The sequence below is a fragment of the Solea solea genome, chromosome 5 (assembly GCF_958295425.1).
Source record: "Solea solea chromosome 5, fSolSol10.1, whole genome shotgun sequence".
NCBI classification, from domain to species: Eukaryota; Metazoa; Chordata; class Actinopteri; order Pleuronectiformes; family Soleidae; genus Solea; species Solea solea.
Window position 1 is genome coordinate 25839957 of NC_081138.1, and position 20519 is coordinate 25860475.

The window sequence follows — 20519 nt, forward strand, 5'->3', positions numbered from 1 at the left end:
GCTTCTCACCTGAAAGCCCTGGGCCATGACTGGGATACCATAGGCCGGAGTTCCTGGGTCACGGCAGCTGTTGAAGGCTGGATCTACACACACACACACATAGATATTTTCAGGGCCTCGGCCGTTTGATAAACTACCTTAAATGTTATGTGTTGTGGAGAAAAACAGCGGTAATGTACTCCGATAAATTGAGCTCAGCAGTGCAACACGCACATGTATAATGAGTAAAAAGTGTTATTGTTAATACAGATAAGTAGTTGAGTATTTCCCCCCTTTGGCAAGTGTCTCTGATATTTATAGTAATGCGATAGAAACTTCACCCAGCAGCATTTTGGAAAAGAGGAGAAGTATTATAGCACTGGTCAGGGCATAAGGATCCATCAGGCATGGATATTTATAGTTTTGTACTGTTGACAAAGTACAGTTATTTTTAACGTGAGGGAGATGACAGGAATGTCTGCTGTGTTGCCACACGGCTGCTTTATACTCAAGCATAAAAATAACATTACACATTACACATGATTTCAGCGGGGCATTTTTTTTCTTATGATTTCACAACTTGTTCGAAAATAAGCTTCATGCCTTCCACATGAGTTAGTGCGAGAATTTCAATTTCACTTTAAAGCCAAAGGCTGATAAAGTCCTGTCCAAAGATGATGTCTTTGTGGAAATCAAATGCTGATATCAAAAGCACACACATCAGTGACTAATACGATAATATGTCCAGCTCTCTCTCTGCGCACAGGAATACTAATGCTAAAACATGCATATGCGCAAGATCCACGGTCTTTCTGCTCTGTAATCTCATTTCAGAAGGATTCTTCCTAACATGTTGATGAAATGTTGTAATAAAGTAAATGTCCCTGCACATTTATGGCAAAGACTATAACATGTAGAGCTTCCATCAGTGCCATTAATGTGTTTTCTTACACATGTATGAATATCATGCACTGATATCTCGGATCCATCTTAATTTCCCTCTTAAATGAGCACAAACAACACATGGCCCCCAAAATAATGAATATTACACTTTGCAATGCAGAGTTAACATATTCTATATGGATTTATGGATACATATTTGATATGTTATCAATTATTAAGGCTGTGATCTCTGCTCTACACACACACACTACACTATCAGGATAAAATGAGTCCACTGTAACGGAGATAGTTGACAAAAAAATAGCATAAATAAGTTATTACTGTTATAATCACAATGTTATAAAAGTTTCATTTTGATATATAGTTAAACGCTTATGTTTAAGTCAGTGTATAAGTCGGTAGCACTCATATAAACAGTGTATCTGAATTATGTGTGTTTTATTTTAATTACCTATACAGGCTGGTTGCTGGCCACTCCAAATTCCATCAGCCTGACAGATTCGGAGGGAAGAGCCGACCAGCAGGTAGGGAGCATGGCAGTAGAACCTGACCTCTGACCTACAAGGGAAACAAAAAATAGTGATTTACACACACATGCGAGAAACAAACACAAATGATGAGCAGGTAAATCATGTAGACATGTACATTCTCTTTTTTAGTTTATTTCGCAATGTTCAATTTAGGGTTTGTTAAGTGTACGATCTTTTTTTTCAACAAAAAACATTTTTTTTTTGTAACTCCAGACACATACGGCCAAAAATGTGGAGGAAAGTCAAGGTTAACCCTTTAACACCGAGCGTATCTAAGATGACGCGTTTGCGCAAGCACACTTTGCATTACCGTAATTACCTTTCCTGCGTATGTACAGTATAGTGTATGCAGAGAGAGTACAGAGTGTCATCAACTGACCTATATGAAAAACTGTTCCCCTCTCTGAATCCTCCTCCGGGGGAGCCAGGATCGCCACAGAGGACAGCTTGAAGGACACAACAATGACCGTTAACACTCATGCCTGGTCATAAAGAAGGCCGACAGTGATGATCATCAGTTAAAGCTGCTGTCAGAGAAGTCATTATTGGACTAACGCTTTTTGCTAAAGTTTCCATTTGTTGCCACTGTTCGCTTTCACTTCTTTCTTCAACATCCTTTTATAGACATGTTTGCTAGGAAGGAGGCATTTATTCACTACACCATTTAACTGGACCACTGCCCCTGTCCGAGTAAACAAGCCTCAGAGGGGGGAGTGGCTACATGTTACCTTTGAGCTTGTTGTATTACATACAAGATGACAACAGCTTTAGCTGGAGGACGGTCTGTGTCTTTCTAACATCCAATAACTTCACAATACTTAAGTCCTTTAGTAGTCACCTTGTCAGTCTAAAAATGCACTGCTTTGGATTTTATCATGTTTTTGACTTTGTTGTCGTCTTCCGCGTACTGAGCAGTTCTGCAATTACTTCTACGTGAAAGCCCAAGGAGGAAATTGTGGAACGTGTGTCCAAGAGTCCAGGTCCCCTAGAGTCTGACTGAACATAGAATCCCACTGGCATACTCTGGGTGTGTTAGTGTAACTTTGGGAACGTACAATTAGCACAATTTCAGTACTACTTGGATATTTATGTGTATTTTAAAAGTCAGTTTGAGTCAGACTATCACAATAATTCTGGCTTCTGATGGTATTGAGGGTTGTAGGATACTGAAATTTTCTTCTAGATTTGTTGCTAAGACTCAGGGGAACCATACTACAGACTAAATACTCTGGATCAGACAGAGTTGTCAGAATAACAAGCCAAATTTAACATAATATTCAGTCTATTTTAGTAATTCTATCTCCAGTGAAAAAGAAAAAAGGAAATGCTGTAATAAACAGTTATTGCACATTTACTATAACATGTAAAATTTCATAGATTTACATGAGGCATTAATTCACAATTTTCTATGAAGTATTATTATCAAGCATGTGATCTCAGCTCTACACACACTACACTATCAGGATAAAATGAGTCTGATGTAATGGAGATAGAAAGTAAAATGAGTCCTACTAACATATTTAGGTGTATTTTAAAGGTCGGTGTTGGTCAGGCTACCACAATAATTCTGGCTCCTGATTGGACGGTGGTGTTGTGGGATACTGGGAAAGTTTTTTATAATTCCTGAGACACGGGGGACCATGCTACAGACTACAATTAGGGAGAGTTGTGAGAATATAGAGCTATTTAACATCATTTTTTAACTGACAGCAGCTTTAAGCAGTATTTTTACAGAACATGCAGCGGGCGAGCGAACGTACGCAGACACTGGGGTTCATCTCCTGTCCATGTGCCATTCCCCTCACAGCTTAACACGGCGGGAGTGGACAACTGGTAACCATGGAAACAGCTGTAGCTGACACTCGATCCCCACGAGTGGTCAGTCCCTTCCACTTTCCCATGATGCACTTGAGGAGGAGGGCCACACTGGATCACTGGAACACAAATGTGAATTACAAGAACAGTTAACATGGCTCGACGACAACACACACTGAAGGTTTGGTTTCCAAATATGTAAACATTTTAATTGTTCATATCTACGACTTTATTTTTGTTTAAGTATTCTGTCTTGCATGAAAAAAATCTGTGTTTTTTTCACTGCCAATGCTTTTACAATGTCCTAATATTTATTATAGTATTTCTATCTCCAGTTATGCTAAAAAAAAAAGAAAGAAAAATAAATAAATAATTTGGGAGATTTACCAAAGCCACATCCAAGGTCACTGTAAACGACAAGATGGCTATAGATGGCGGGAGGTGAGACATGAAGCGTAAACAAAGCAGACAGCTGTGATCACCATATGGACATTAACTGTCTTAAAGCTGCACATGACCTCGGTCACTACATTAAAGTTGCTAAACCAGAAGATGAAGCATGGTCACCATATGGACCAACAGTTTTTTTTTTGTTTTTCTTTCTTTCTTAAAAAAGGACTTTTGGGCTTTAGAGCGTCTTCGTGTGATGTGATGCTGCCTCATCCTGTGATCTGCAGAGATATTTGATCAATGACTTCCACAAGAACTGCCTTTTATGAAAAATTCTCACAAATATTCTTATTCCTGTGCAATACTAATGATTCACACAAACATTGAGCTACTTTGACTTTACTTTACAGCTGCTAACATAAACTTATGCTACTATCGGAATTACGCTAAACACCAGTTCCCGACGTGCTAAATGCACACGAACGCGATTTCCCGTGGGAAATTGGGAGATCATTTTGAAACACGAGTTCCTGAGTGGAGATCACCTTTAAAAAATTAGGCTGCTCACCGTTTACATTTCGCCGCGTCCTCCTCCTGCTCTAGCAGGCAAATTTTAATTTGAGAAATAGTTCTACCCAAGAAGCAGGTAAGGGTGAACCGTGTGTGTCAGCTATTTTAAATTTCGCTCCAACAACAAACTGGAACGTAAAGATTTAACATATGGGAAGTATCATCTTTCTGATAGCACATGAAGGCAGCGTTACATCTGTTTACAGACTGGGAATTAAAAATGTAATGTTCATTCACTGCATCTTTTCAATATGTTAAGAAACCCTTTTTCTCTCTCTCTCTCTCCATCTCTCTCTGTGTTTGTGTATGTAAGTATGTTGAATGTGCATGGACTTCTGAGCGTATAACTTCATAAACACTGATAAACATCTCTTTCTCTCTGCGTGTGTGTGTGTGTGCGTGCATGTGCATGTGCCCAACTCCCTCAGATAATGATAACCATCTGCATGGTTTCAAACATCTAATAAAGTCAGTGTAATTCTCATCTAACTGGGAGACAGATGGTTTCATGCACCATTCACTCTGCTATGATGATACAGTACACACACGTGCACACACACACACACACACACACACACAGAGTGAGAGAGACATTTACAAACGGAGGGATACAAAGCACACACACACGCGCACACACACACAAACGTCGGTAGATGAAGGAAGAGACATGTTAAAATGAAGAGGGAAAATGTGCTTCTGTTTCTATAAATCCCTGCAATACTTGATTTAGTCTGTTAATCCTTTTCTCGTGTGCTCTGTTTTATGTCTCTTACATCATGGCAGTCTTTAGAAAGTTGTTTTGAACTATATATAATGCAACACAATCCCTTTGTTTGTGACTCTGCAGTTTCTTGGCAACTGCGGGTGCTGGTGGCAACATAATAATTTGACCACTTCTGATTTTGTAAGCTGCCAGCATGATACACAGAAAAGCCTCAAATCTACACACCTGCACACAAGTCAGTGCCAAAGCCCCATTTCTTAAAGCAAGCCATTCATCTTTTTTTTTCTTGTCTTTATTTTGTTGTGGTGGCTGGCCAGCAGCTAATGGGGATTCAAATTAATAATTGAATGAGTGTTTTTCTGTCACATGGATATTGCTTAGTTATTGTGCGCCGACTCCGGCTGTCTAAAAATAACATAAAACATTTTTTATTGACTTCAGAAGTTCATATTTTCAGACCAATATTTCTGCACATCTCTGATGCTCACAGAACACCTGTCTGTAATTAAAGGTTTCTGAACTCGTTTATTGTCTATTTCTGTCTCTCCCCTTGTTGTTATTACACTGGTTTGGTTTCACACGTCTCTGGAAGAACAACACACACAGCCCGGCTTTCTTAACTGCTTCTGCTCTTCTCTCTGTCACAGCGATCACTGACTCCTTTTCCCTTCATTCACCCTTTGTTGTTTCCTCTCAAGTCTCCAACCTCAGTTCTTTCATACAGTTTCATACGGTCTTCCTCCTCCACTCTCCCTCCAGCCCTTCTTCTTCTTCTTCTCCTCCCTGCACCTTCTTCCCTCGCTCCAGTCCTTGTTTAATCTCTTCCTTTGCTCTCTCGGTATCTTTCTGGCACCTTTGCTGCCTCTCACGCCTTTATTTCATGTTTTAGGCATCTCTCTCTTGGTGCAGTTCACACAGTCAACACATTTTATAGGTCCAATCCCTTTTCTCACTGTGTTTACAGGTTTGGGGACAGGTATTGATTTTGCCTTTCTTTGTTTCTCCCATTACTCGTTTCCTCTCTTTCTCTCACTTGCTTCTTTGTTGCTTTTCTCTTCCCCATTCACACCGTTTTCTGCATCCCATTTTCTGTCTGTCTTAATTTCCGGGCAATAATCCATGTCGTTTCCAGGGGCTTTGTGGTTTGTGTCACCTTTTAAACCACTACCCGTCCAAAGTGCTCAAACACATTCTACATCTCACATGATTCATTTTGCCCGTCAGGCTACACATTTATCGCAGTTGCTCCCAAACAGGATCAAATGAAGACGTGTGGATTGTTTGAAGTTGGTGAAAACAAAGAGGATGAAGGATAGGAACAAAGAGACATGAACGGCAGAACCTGAAAGGACGAGGAAACTGAGACGGAGGCTGATGACGCAGCCTTTTCTTACCCCTTCTGATACATCTCTATTTCCTGACCAGGACTCACTTTCAATCACCTACAGTATCTTTTCCTTCCACTTTCCTTGTGTCTGCATCTCTCTCTGGTCCCCTCTCAGTAGCCTCTGTTCCTGCATTCTCGGTTCTATTTTTTTTTTATATAGCTCAGTTCAAAGCTTCTGCAACTGCAGGAGCCAGCAGGAGATTTTCTGTTTGTGGGAAGAAACTGCAGGGAAGATCTCAGGAAGCATTCCCTTTTACTGTGGAGTGTTATAGTCTAAACTCTAAATATGTGCAGTTGTAAAACTCCAGTCTGATTGTAAGCATTTTTAAGCATTCTTTATTATTTTCCCCTTTGTGTTTGTGAGGTTTCAGAAAATAAACCCTGACAACACTGTATAACATTGTTATTGACAGGTTCTCTACACGAGTAGCATGTTTGAAATGTTGTTCGATTTGAATAAATGTTGCTGAATGCATTTGATATTCAAACTCACGCACTCAAAAATAAATGATTATGTGTGAAGGATAAATAAGATTTATCATTAGATGTGAGAGGATGCCAATAATGAATCTCAGAAGTGAGTGAAATGTAAATAACGCATGCTCGCTCAAACCACACTATCTTTAAAATATGTTATATTTATGTTTCAGTATAGGTTGAACATGTGCCAAGGAGGTCATGTTTTTGCCACTATCTTCTGTCTGACTGACTTTTAGCAGCAAAACTTTTGAGGATATGGGCCAAAAAGGACATTATTAGATTTTGTCTGTGTAGATTTGAATCAAAACGGATTTCAATACGAGTTAAAGTACGATTTATCTGCGAGTAACTGTATCCCCTAACATACTGCCATCCTCCATCCTATTGTATATTTGAACACATTTAAAAGTTGCCGTCCTTGTCTTGGTTTACTTTGGCAGCAGATATTATAGTCTGTATTTACGGTCACCTTTACAGCTGGGTTTGGTTTGGTTCCAGGTTCCATCTTTGGTGCAGCGCAGGACGCTGCATCCAAGTCCAGGTGGTTCCATCAGGTGACCGGGGTTACAGTGATAAGTCACTGTGTGGTTGAAGGTGAAGTCCTTTCCGATATAGATCCCATTGGCTACAGGCCCAGGGTCTCCACAAGTGATCACTATAGGTGGTGAGAGAGAGAGAGAGAGACACTTTTATGCATACAGTATGTCCAGTACATACAGAGTGTCAGACTAGTTTGACCTGTGTAAATGTTACAACAATAGAAATAACTAGGGATGAGTCAATACCATATTCAGTATCAGTCTGAAACTGGTCACAAAATCACTGAGTTAGAAAGTGGTAAAATAAAAAACCTAGGGCTGTAAAGACCCAGATGTTTGCCATGCTGCAGTGATGATGTGAGCTGTGTAGGCTGTAGGTGTGATGTCAGTATTGTATCAGACATGAAAACATAGTATTGGGCCATATTTAGTAATAATGTAATACTAATTTAACTCATTTAAACATTATCCTACCAGTGCAGTCTGGGGGTTGTCCTGTCCAGGTGCCATTAGTCGTGCAGTGCCTGTTGGTCAGGCCCGATGTTTTGAAGCCGTCCCAGCACGCGTAAGCCACCGAGCTGCCAAAGGTGACGCCGTCACTGAAGACGATCCTGCCGTGAGCTGGGGTGCCGGGGTTACCGCAGGATACGGCTGAGGATTGAGGAAACATTACACAGCGGTGATTAATCATACTGATGATATCAGTCTGAACAATGATGTCTGGCTGTCACTCAAGGCCGATCAACTGTAGGCTGCAATAATGAGATTATCACTGGAGTAAGCTGGAAAGAACATAAAATATATCCTTGAGGTAGTGAGGCTGATTAATAACTAAAGGTTGTTGGACTGATTCCCAGCACTGAGCGGCAGATGTAGAGTATTCTGCTTGTGCGCTGGAGGCTGGCGGGAGGCTGGTAATACATCTACAGAACAGCACACACTATAAGTGCCACTGAGCAAAGCACCAAGCCTGAAAAAAATAAAGATCCAAGGACAAGATTCTGCCTCTTGTATAAAAACAAGAGATGATGCCTGCAGAGATGGGACCGTGTTTTGCATAAGACCATGGTGGTGTGATGCCCATCAGCTGTGGAATAAAGCAAAAGAAAGCAAGAAGTAATGGTCATGCAGCACGGTTGTGGAGTTAATTATCAGTCAGTCGAGTGTGGGCAATGTCTTAGGGAAGACAATGTCTCAGCAATAAGAGCAACAAGAGGACACATACATTATGTCTAATTTGAGCACGGTTGAATTTGTGCCACACGGTTGGTGGAGTGGTTAGCAACCCTGCTTTTGCAGCAAGAAGACCTGGGTTTGTGACCTGCATGGAGTTTGCATTTCCTCCCCGTGTGTGCGGGTGGGTTTTCTCATAGTTCTCTGGTTCCTTCCCACAGTCCAAAAACATGCAGATTTGGGAATTAGGCAAATTGGACTCTCTAAATTGACCGTGAGTGTGAGAGTGAATGGTTGTTTGTCTCTATGTTGGCCCTGTGATGGACTGGCGACCTGGTCAGTTAGCGTAACCTGCCTTTCACCCTATGTCGGCTGGGATTCGGAATGGCACCGGCTGTGGCACCTGTGACCCTCATGTGGAGGATAAAGGTGTACATCCTCACAACTATGTGAAGCAGGTTCTACACCAAAAACCTATAGAAGACATCTTTCTCCGAGTGAAACATGTTTATCGACCAGTTTTGAATCAAAGGCTCGTATCCTTATCTGCCCTGGAATTTTGATACTCGTCTCATCTAAAAGACGGACACTGTCAGACAGGACGAGGACGCGAGAGTGAAGAAGGGGACGCGAGTAACGATCCGTCTTACGTTTGCTGCCACAGCACATTAACAGAACCAACAGGAATTAACAACTAACCACAGCACATTCCACTAATAAGATCATGACAGCTGATGGCCTTTAACAGTCAAATACCTATTGATGAGATTCATTCGTTAGAGTCCTTAAAAGCTCTATCAAAGAATGTGTGTGTGTGTGTGTGTGAGAGAGAGAGAGGGTTTGCACATTGCAGAGCTGTGTGTGTCCATCAGTGTGTCTGTGTGATGTCAGCATACATGAGCAATAGTGTGTATTTTATTTTGTGTATGTGCATGTGTGTATTTGTCTAGATGTGTGTATGGATTTCTTTGTGTTTGTGTCCCGGTGATAGATGTCCCATCCTTTCTGAATCAGCTTTTAACCACTATTAGCTTAATGAAAAACAACTGTAGACAGACATAAATAATTAGTGTGACATAAACACAGAACCCGGTGAACACAAACAGACACACAGCCCTAAGACAAGTGTGTGTGTGTGTGTGTGTGTGTGTGAGGTCTGTACGGCTGGGTGTCTATAAGATTAAATGACTAGGGTTTAGTGTTATTGATTCCATGCATGTAGGCAAAAGGCATGACTTAAAAAATATATTGCTTAACTGTCAGGTCTGTAAACAAAGTTGGACGACAACATTTCAGTTCAGACTTGTGTGTGGTTTGCGATTGGGGTTCTGCTGCTTATCTCAAAGTCAGGTATCGTCAGATTGCATCGACAGCTTGTGTGAACAAAATATCACATTATGGATTCCGTTCAACATTCAGCATAATTCAAAAATAACAAGTGCAATGCTACTTTAAATTGGAATAACATTTTGATATAAATGTGTTCAATCAATCTGAACAGAACTTCTTCTGAAGAAAACCTTCTCACCAACAGCTGCAGTTTACACAGCTAAATATATTTATGTGGCCATTCCTATTTTTCTCATTAAAATCAGTTTGGCCTTTAATCATTTCAGTGGTCTATATTTAGTGTGCCGCTGCTGCTTTGGATCACAGTATTATAGACGACACCAAATATACAGTATATGACTCACCTGTCCTCCCACGGTCCATTAACATTACCACTAGAACAATTCTTTTATCCAACTGGATTTACTGTAGAATCAGCATCGGCAAAAACTTTGGAGTTCATGTCAGGAGCGTTATATTTACTCTAGCAAACACATTTTTACATTCAGGAGTAGGCAGCGCGCAGGCAACAGCTTAGGATTTGGGGACCAACTTTAATTTCCCCTAAACCCACATGGGTTTAAAGAGAATCTCCGAAAACCGCTGTTGTATAGGAGTCATTTTATTACCACAGTGCTGTGGAATATCCGCTCAGTCAGTGAGGAGTGACACACTTCAAGCCTTTGCATCTGGGCCTCGCAGATAAACACACACACACACACACACACACACACACATTGGACACAGCACGCACTGAATTCCATTCATTTAGCCTCAACAAAGTGTTAATCCTAATCTTAACCATAACCAGGTCATGTCTAACCCCAACCTTGACCTACAGTAGCCACAATCCTTAAACAGTTCCTCTCCAATAAGACGATTGGATTGGTCCTGACAAGGTCAGTGTTTCTGGCAGCACACACACACACACGCGCACTGCAACTCTACTGTCACTCAGTGATTTTCCCTTCATCGGTCCACAACAAATAACCACTTACAGCAAACATATAATAAATGGATCATTTTTGTTTGTGCGGATAATTAGTAAAATAGAGATTAATGCTTGGGTCTGTAATTATGAACAAGCTCGCAGTAGCAGGCGAGATGGTGACAAAAAGCAACTGATACATCCCCACCCACTCCTCTTATCTATGCTCTGCCCCCCCCCCCCCCCAAAAGAAAAACACTGGGAGTTGTTTGTGTGTAATTTGGCTGCACTGTCTCGGCCTCGGGCTCGTGACTCACTCAACATCTGGACTCGTCATCTGCAGGTAGACAGGTCTGTTGACAGACAGTTATATCAGGGCATCGTTCTAATGCTGAATGGAGGAATTGGGATGTGTTTATTTCAGTAGCACGATGGCTACAATACGAGATTTATTTTCTTTGACCAAGGAGTATTTGGACAAAAAAAGATGGAAAGTGATGAGTCCTATAAAGACAGTGTCTTACATACTAAATGCATTCATGTATAAGCAACGTAACAATAGTTATTACATATAGTGAATGGTGTATTGTTTGGCTTAGTTGCTTACTGTCACTAGCATGCCAATTAGCCTGATGCCACTGTATTCTCCAAAGAAGAAATTAAGCTATTTAAGTTTGAAGCCTGGGCTGATTTATTTTCACATAAAAGGCAGAATAATTAAGTCTGTATGCCTCAAATGAACTATGTGTGTGTGTGTGTGTGTGTGTGCTTGTACCAAATCTGCAATATTTCATTTTACAGCCAAATGTTTATTTTTATGGCTGTTTTGCACAGAATCTGGGTTTGGACCCCAAGGTAATCCCACAATATCAAGGGATAACATCCCATCAGCACATGTCATGTTCAAAACATGCTTTGTTTTCACATTCGTGACAAAAACAGCAGCCTATTACTATAAAATGTGTAGATAAATTAACAACCATGCCCACCAGATTTTTTATATCAAGTTTGATTCAAGGAAAAAGTCCCAGATTTGTATTTAATGATGTAATAATTGAGTAATAATCATGTGTACTACGATGTTTGAGCTTCCCCACCTTGACAGACAGGCTGCGTGCCACTCCAGGTGCCGTTGTGAAGGCAGGTCCTTTCAGCTGAGCCGGTCAGACTGTATCCCGCCTCACAGCTGAAACGCAACAAGCTCTTGGTTTTAAACTCTTCACCTCCCAGACGGGCACCATGGGGAGGGATTCCCGGGTCTCCACAGACTCCTGGACTTACACCTACAGTGAGAACAGACACAGAGTTAAAGCTTTTGTCATCAAAGTAGCATTTCCCCTCCTTCCTCCTTAGGTCACCTCATGAACATGTTCAGTGATGTGCTCTCATTTTAAAGCCTCGAGATTCCCTATTTCACTAGTGCCTTGTCAATTTTTGCAACCAAATTTATTCACAGACATCACCCGCAGCCAGGCACCCATTGTCACACTGGTGTGAGCTCATATTATGCTATGTTTTATCATCTATTTTCGCCTAAAAAGAAGACCTGACATCAGCCATTAAGACTAGGTCTGTATTAAAAATAAAAGAAAAAGAAAAGACTTGGGCTGTGCAATTAATGAAGGCTTGCGTTTCATTTACAATTATGGCCCCAAACCATTACAAAAACAAAATAATCAAAACAAAACTATTATTAGAAAATGGGGGCTTTTATTCTGAAAATCACACTTTTAATGATGCAATGATGTTGTGAGGATGTTTGAGTGAATATATACTGTATATATAAAAATGATAGATATTTTAAGGTCAATTCAAAGGTAAATTAAAAATGTCATATTTAAAGCCACTTTTTTTTAAGTGAAATGAATTCCATTCATCAACATTTACTGATGTTGAAGATCAAGAGAGAAGAAGGCTCAATTTCCTATAGATTTCATTCAAATTAATTGTTTATGCAACCAGCAGAGTCGCCCCCTGGTGGCTAACTACTACAACCAAAAATGTACACGTTACCATGTTATTTACAGTTAATGTGAAACAACGGCTGCACTCAACCCTCCTAACAGGTTTAATGATTTGAACTATAGTAAAACAAGAGGTTGCCTCTGACTGAGGTCTTTGTGATAATTATATTCTTTATTCTACAAGTCAACGTCATACAATAAAAAAAGCATTTTTCATTTAATTCTTTCTGCTGCAGAACAGACATTTAATTTTGCATATTCAGAGTTTCTCACACTGTCACACACACACACACACACACACACACACACACACACACACACACACACACGCACGCACGTGCCCCAGACACACAAACTTTGTAAAACTGCATTTTGCATTTGGGCTATACCAAATTGTTCTAGCATTAAAAGCACTGAGCGTGTCACAATTTGAGCAGCTTAAATTCCATCGGAGGGGATTTGTGAGTTGAACAGGCTACGGCTCCAAATGCAGCGCCTTGCATCTCAATGAGGTCTTCAGCTGCAGGATGGATTCTGCCCTGCTGAGCGCTCTGTTCTGAGGCCAGCAGAGGAAGCTAATTGCATTTCAGCGATAGAGACAGTAGATGCTGAGTTTGGAAATGATCAGTTGTTGTGTTGTTGGATCTCCGTGAGTCTACAGTAGAGGTGAACTTACACACTGAGGAGCAATTAAAGCAGCTCCATTTAAAACATGCATCATTATTACTAATATTTATTAATATTCACACTACAACATGTTCATTTAATTTTGTCCTTTTGTCAATATCTTTTATTTTTACTTTCTTAAAATCACTTAAATATGCCTTATTGTCAGTTGGAGACTTTAGTGTTAATGCACCACCTTGTTGCAAGTTAATATTAGACTTTATTGTAGTGGCTGAAAATATTATGAACTCTAAATTATATAATACTAGCAGTAATATCAATTAATGTGAACATTTTTGCCTGAAAAAATATATTTTTTTTGTTGTGGAGCAAAATAAATGCAATATGCAAGGCAGGGCTGAACAGATATAGTTATAGCCATAAATAAATACACAAACGGCTCCAAAAAACTCTGTTGTGTGCTGTTACCTGTGCAGTAAGGCGGCGAACCATTCCATGTGCCATCTTCCTGACAGTGGCGAGTAACGTTGCCCACCAGCACCCCTCCAGGCAGGCAGGAGTAGTGCAGCTCTGAACCATACGTCCAGCTGTTGGCTCCAGACACGACTGCATTAGGGGGAATGCCGGGATCTCCACAGGAGATCGCTATTGGAGATAGTAATAGATTGAGAGAGGGGGAGAGAGTTAGAGTGTGTGGGGTTATGTGCAGCGATAGATTCCAGATATGACCGCATTAGGTCGTGCAGCTGGGTCATTGCAGGTGATGGTGAAGAGGGTGGCAGGAGATTAAAGGGCCAGATGAACACGTGTGTTTTGTGTGTTGTTTTTGCACACACAGGAAAAGGAGACAGAAAAATTGGTCTATGTATATGAATATATAAACAATAATATTTTGTGCCCAAATGTCATGTAACCGACAGGAACAAACTGGGGACTTACTGTATGTGTTCTGTGTTTTGCTGAATCAGAAAATGAATTGCTTGTGCAACATGACACGTATGCACTTGATTAAAGAGAACACAGTACTGTATACAGTCATGCCAGTGACGTTCATTCTTGTCGAGTTAAACTGACTGCTAAATCGACTGAGGCCCAATAACTAATCTCAGATTAAATTTACTTTAGCCAGAAAACATAAAAAAAACAGTGTATCCCACTCTTCCTCTGTTTTTTCCTCTTGCAACGTCAGACATTTGTAGAAAGGATTCCACTCTGTCAAAGCAACAGACATAATTGAAAAAAAAAGAAAGAAAAGAAATGCTTTTTTTTTACAATTTTGGGGGAAAAAAACGATGTTTTACAGAGCTTTACAGAGCAGAGGACACAGATATGGGCCCGCACTCGATTTTCTATTTCGGTAAAATGACTGGTCTTCTGAAATCTCTCCTTACGCCAAATTGTATTACTTCATCCTCCCCTTGGCCCTCAGTCATCACCTCACTCCCCCCAATTTTCCGATAAAACCTTGTTTCTTGAATGTATTGCTCGATGCGCAGACACTGGTGTCTCATCAGTGTCTGACCCTTCTATCTGATTCCTCATCTCGACCGCTCTGTCACTGTGTCAGTCCTCTGTCTTCCCCTCCGTCTATGAATCACTCTCACTCCTGTTACACTCTGGTTTAATCTCTTTGTTTCTATTAGCCATGGTAGCCGTCTGACAAAGGGCGCCTATCAGACATTTCTCTCCGTTTCTTCAGAACATGATGCGCACACACACACACACACACACACACACACACACACACACACACACACACACTTAAACTTCTTCAAGAGACTTTATTCCTCAACTGGCTCCTCTTTTTCTCACAAATATAAAGACAACGTCTTCTGTTCTCAGTCCTTACCTTGGCAGCGAGGGATTGGCCGGTCCCATCGTCCGTCATGTTGACATGTGAGGAGCGCAGATCCCAGCAGGTAGAAGCCTCGTTTGCAGTGGATCACCACGCTCACGCCGTAGCTGAAGACTTCTGGGTAACGTAGGCCAGACTGGCGCACACCGTTCTCCACGTGACCCGGGTCAGAACAGTTGACCACTGCGGAGGAAAACAGAAAAGTGTATTTATACAGTGCTTTTCTGGTCTCAATGACCTTTATGACCTTTACATTACATATTCCCATCCATTCAAACTCATTCACAGGCACTGTGATTATAGCACTTTTAACAAATGCTCAAAGACACTTTACATCAATACAAAACGAGAAGAGAAGAGAAGAGAAGAGAAGAGAAGAGAAGAGAAGAGAAGAGAAGAGAAGAGAAGAGAAGAGAAGAGAAGAGAAGAGAAGACTAACATTAGCTGTGCCTGAACTCACTCACCCATTCACCACTCCCTATGTAAAAAGATGTTGAAGATTGCGATATAATAGGCTGTTAACTGAGACTTTGGACGTTTATTAAGTATGATCATTTTGCCTCATTATGCATCATACTTAGGGAGCCGGGGAAAATGAAGGGCAGTAAATAAAGTGCACAACGTGGGGAATGAAGAGTGATTTTAGCTTGGAGAAGGAAATCAGCCGCCTCTCAACGTGATGGAACTTTACAGAAGAACCACCAGAGAACAGCAGGGTGTGATCAGCACTTTTCGTGAACTAAGCCCTGAACCAGTGTTGCAAATTCAGTGTTTGTCCCTTTTTCGACTGCTCTCCTCTGTCATAGTCTGCTTTGTTCTCTGGCTTTCTTCTTTGTTCTCTACTTTCTCTTCTGGTCCCTGCTACCCAGCTCCGCTCTCTGGGTAGACGCCAGTCCAAAAAGACTGGGGTTTGATTCTCCACATGTCACAGGGGAGACTGACACTCACTCAAATTCAAGTCCATGGGGGATGTGGGGGATATGGGGATGTGTGTGTGTCTATGTGTGTGTTTATGCCTGCGTAAGGGTGTGAGTGTGTCTAGCACCCAGTGGGAACAATGAAATTTTCAGTCCCATAACTGACAGCTGCTGCTGGGAGGGAGAAATAGAGAGAGGAGGGGATAAGGAAGAGAAAATCAGGAAGACGGAGAAAGCAAGCAAGCGAGGATTACTCCCTTCAATGGAAAAACCCATGCGTGCAACTATGTTGTATCGATCTGCTTTCGTGACTCTGCTGAACGGCCTGAGTGTTTGTTTTAGTATATTAGAACTGTTACACTACCAGAGGTCTGGGACTTGTAGCATAGCGGCTTCACATGGTTAGCAGAGGAATCGACTGTGTCTGTGGACATGTACCCAGCTGTGTGTGAGTGAGTGTGTGTGTGTGCATGTTTAAATACAGCTCAGTAGAGTGTGTGTGTGTCTTTGTGCTACTATTGCTCAGTTCTCAATTTTGACGTATTACAGAAACACACACACACACACATGCACATTATCCTCCAACAGGCAAATTTGTCCATATAAGATATCTAAAAACAAACAGAAAAGATCAGCTGCTGCAGCAGCCCTCATAAATGCCATCACAGTTCAAGCAGATAATTTAGATTACAGATAATTAAAACGACATGACTATAAACAAAAAAAAAAATCACACCATAATTAAGGATACTGCACATCCCCTGGTCCACATCTTCTTTTAAACTCCACAGAGCGGCCACCTCATTCTGTTTACTTTATCTTCACACTCACCGCGTTCCTTTGCCTTCAGAATGAACTTAATTACCAGCCTGTGCAATAACCATCAGGTTTTTACTTGAACCACTGATTGTAGCTTGTATTCATATGCTTTACTGACACTGTGTTTGTTGTCTGCTCTGTTGATTTTCCTTCACCTTGGCTTGTGTCATGTCAATTACTTAGGTATGACTTAAAGGAAGCACACTACTCCTGTTACATAATCATTTATGGAGAAGGGGGTGGGAGCTAATACGTTATACTTATTCTCATTCCTTCTAGAGTATGCAAATGTCCTTGTGGCTTTGTTATCTTACACATTTATGTTTGCATATGTACTTGCACATTTGAAAAAAATAAATAAATATATATATATATATATATGTATATTTAGCAGCTTTCTATGCTTTTCCTTTTCCTAAAGCTGGCTATGACTTGCTTGACCTGACTGTAATCATGTTATCCTCCAATATCTATGCTAATCTAAGGAAGTGAAGCATCGGCAGGACTATAATATAATGTACGCCCATGTTAATGTATGTGTTTGTGACCTTTGCAGACGGGCAGGGGGCTGCTCCACTGTCCGTTCAGACGACACTGAGCTCGAGCGTTCCCGCTCAGGATGTAACCTCGGTTGCAGGTGAAGTTGACGACATCGTTGAGGTTGAACTCGCTGCCGTTGGTCCGCCCGTTGATTGGGTTTCCGGGGTGACCACAAGTGATTGCTGAAGGAGTAGCGAGAGAGGTATGGTGAGATAAAGGAGGTGTGGAAAAGTTTTTATTTTTTTTATTTTTACATTTTTCCTAATAGTTTCCACCTTGTTAAATCATGAGTTCTCTGGAGATGCAATATTTTTGGTATTATAAAGTACTTACGGACGCAGACAGGTGTTATTCCAGACCACCGATGGTCCTGCTGGCAGATTCTAACTGATGTGCCAATTAAACGATATCCTAACATGCATTGGTACACCACTGTGTCACGGTAGCTTGACCCATCGCCGCTAATGTGTCCGTTGACAATAGGATCTGGAGAGTCACAGTGACCGGCTAGAAGACAAGAAAGTGACAGAGATGAATTCTGAGTGTGTTCCTGCATGTGCTTCAACTTCTCTGTATTATTGTAGAGCAATTTCATTTCATCGGTGCATCTGCGAATCAATGTTTCACAGACAGTGTTGTTTCATGGCTGTAGTTCTAACTGTGAGGCGATTACAGATGCACTAAAGGTCTGTGAGAATCAGCACATCCAAACAATTTATCTGCGTTCTCTAAGTGGCCTTGAAGTACAACTTCCTTTCAGGATTTCTTAAAACCTGAGCACATAAATTGCAGGACACATGTGGAGAATCGTTAAAACAAAATCAATGCCATTTCAACTATATAAAAAGACCAATAACCTGGATTTCACAGTCCTTTCCTCTGCCTTCATGTTCCTGTGTCCCATAAAGTCAATGACTGAGCTGCAACACTTTTTTCAAGTGTTTGGCATTGAGTTGTCAACTGTTGATCGATACTTCAAAACAGACAACTAAAAGAATTGACTTTTTATTTTTATTTGATTTAAAAACCCATTAAAATACTACTGAAGTAATGCTGCCAAATAAAATATTATATTATAAATACCAGAGTGGTTTACAGAAGTATATATGTTTGAAATTTGAAAACACTACCACATTTAAATTCTAATCGTTGCTGTTGTACATAATTGACATATATATATATATATATATATATATATATATATATCTTTGACCTAATCCCAGTCTGCATGTCTTTGTACTGTGGGCAGACGCTGGAGTATTTGGAGATAACTTACAAAAACTCTGGGAGCACATGCAAACTCCAGTCGAACTGGGAATCTAACCAATAACCTCCTGTGAGGCGCCAGTGCTAACCACAACGTTGCCCACGCGGAGACACACAACTTCAATTAAGAATATCACACTCTCTTGCACTGCCAGCACCAGCTGCAATGTTCAGCACTATGACTAATGACTAATGACCCATTAGTACTCAGTACTCATTAATACAATATTACCTGAGTGCTCAGCAGTTGTGACTTAATTAGTGCATGCATATTTGGTGCTCGTGGATCGGACCACAGCATCTTTAATCTTCGGTTTGATCTCAGCTGAGCGCGAGCGTCGTCCCCATGACTGTGTCGTTCACAGCTGTGACAGTAATGTGATGACAGGATATGTCCACAGACAAATCAACACTTTCCAAATGCTCTAAATGTCTTCTGTGGGCGGCTCCTGCTTGGTGTCTTGAGGACCACAGTTTGCCGTGGCACACGTGTGTACACACACATACACGCACACAAACAAAGTTTTACAAGGCAAAAATAATAAGTAGCCGAAATAGAAATGGAGAAAAACAGGATTAAATAAAGGATTGCTGAACTGTAACACAAAATAAATGACCATTAGATTTATTCATTAGAAAATGTCAGCATGAAACTGATAACAGGCCTAAGCATAAATTTGCAGGGATTTAAATACTCAATGTAGGAAAAAAAAAGAGTTTTAAAGAGGTACAGAATGTCAAGAGGGAGGACTTCACATAATCCAAGTCATGTGTCAATAGATTTGGACTGGATTAAACTCTTCTTACATCAATGTTTTTGTTTGTTCATTTACATTCAAATTTCCCCCTGCACTGCATGATGTTTCTTATTCAGGTACGTAACTTAAAGATTAAATCACTGGGACAGAGTGCACATGTAAAATCAGGATTAATCATCTCTGGTTGGTGCTTACTGGAGGTTTAAATCAGGCTCTTAATGTAATAAGTAATAAAATGTTGCAGACGGTGGTAGATCATTTGAGTTACTGAGGCGTGTGTGTGCGCCGGTTTATCCCTCTTATTGCTGCTCTTTTTTTTCCAAAGACTTCACCTAGCAACCACATTTATTAATATTAATAAAAGTACACCTTCACACGTACACAAAAATCATGCTTAGCCATCTGTACACCAGTTGAACTGAATATAGTGAAATCACTGTTTATGAGACAAAGTTTGACTCACATTACTTTCTCTTATTTTGTGCATTTATGTTAATATACATTAAACTATATCAAAGTAAATCTGTAACTTGTGTACCACCAACTCACCCTAACAGTTTGTTGTTGGTGATGTGTAACTCAAGTTACACACGGGAGCTTTAAGACCATATAGAAATTAGACCAATTAGAAATAGTGTTCTACCGTATATAACAGAGCATGTGATTGGAGTGGAGCTGTGAGGAAGGAGAGGATTATGAGTGAAGAAAACAATCTAATGGGGAATAAATCTGCCTCCGTAGCTGACTTTGCTCGGACTATTTACACCACTGTATTTCAACGTTGGCGATAATGGTGTTACTTTGAGGGCTCAGTATTTTCTCAGGTGGTACATGGTATATAAAGTTTGAGAACCACTGCTCTATTATATAGAGAAAAAGAAACCAACGAGTTCACAGAAAACAAACAACTTTCTTTTGACAGGGCTTAGGTCTGATTTTCTGGCAGAATCAGATGATTTTAAATGTTATACAAAACCAAAAATACACACAGAAAACATTACAAGATGCCTTCAAGCCTTTGATTTT

General features: G+C 40.6%; 1 protein-coding gene across 1 annotated transcript in view; it reads right to left on the reverse strand.

Moving 5' to 3' along the window:
• Positions 1–20519, reverse strand: part of LOC131459883 (CUB and sushi domain-containing protein 1-like) — a 284673-nt gene that overhangs the window by 14376 nt on the left and 249778 nt on the right. The window contains exons 55-65 of the mRNA XM_058630020.1: positions 17803–17976; positions 17478–17651; positions 15188–15376; positions 13807–13983; positions 11845–12030; positions 7792–7968; positions 7248–7433; positions 3173–3346; positions 1792–1858; positions 1334–1440; positions 10–83 (exon numbers count right to left, since the gene is read on the reverse strand). Of these exons, the coding sequence (XP_058486003.1) occupies positions 10–83; positions 1334–1440; positions 1792–1858; positions 3173–3346; positions 7248–7433; positions 7792–7968; positions 11845–12030; positions 13807–13983; positions 15188–15376; positions 17478–17651; positions 17803–17976 (1685 nt within the window). The remainder of the gene's footprint in view (positions 1–9; positions 84–1333; positions 1441–1791; positions 1859–3172; positions 3347–7247; positions 7434–7791; positions 7969–11844; positions 12031–13806; positions 13984–15187; positions 15377–17477; positions 17652–17802; positions 17977–20519) is intronic.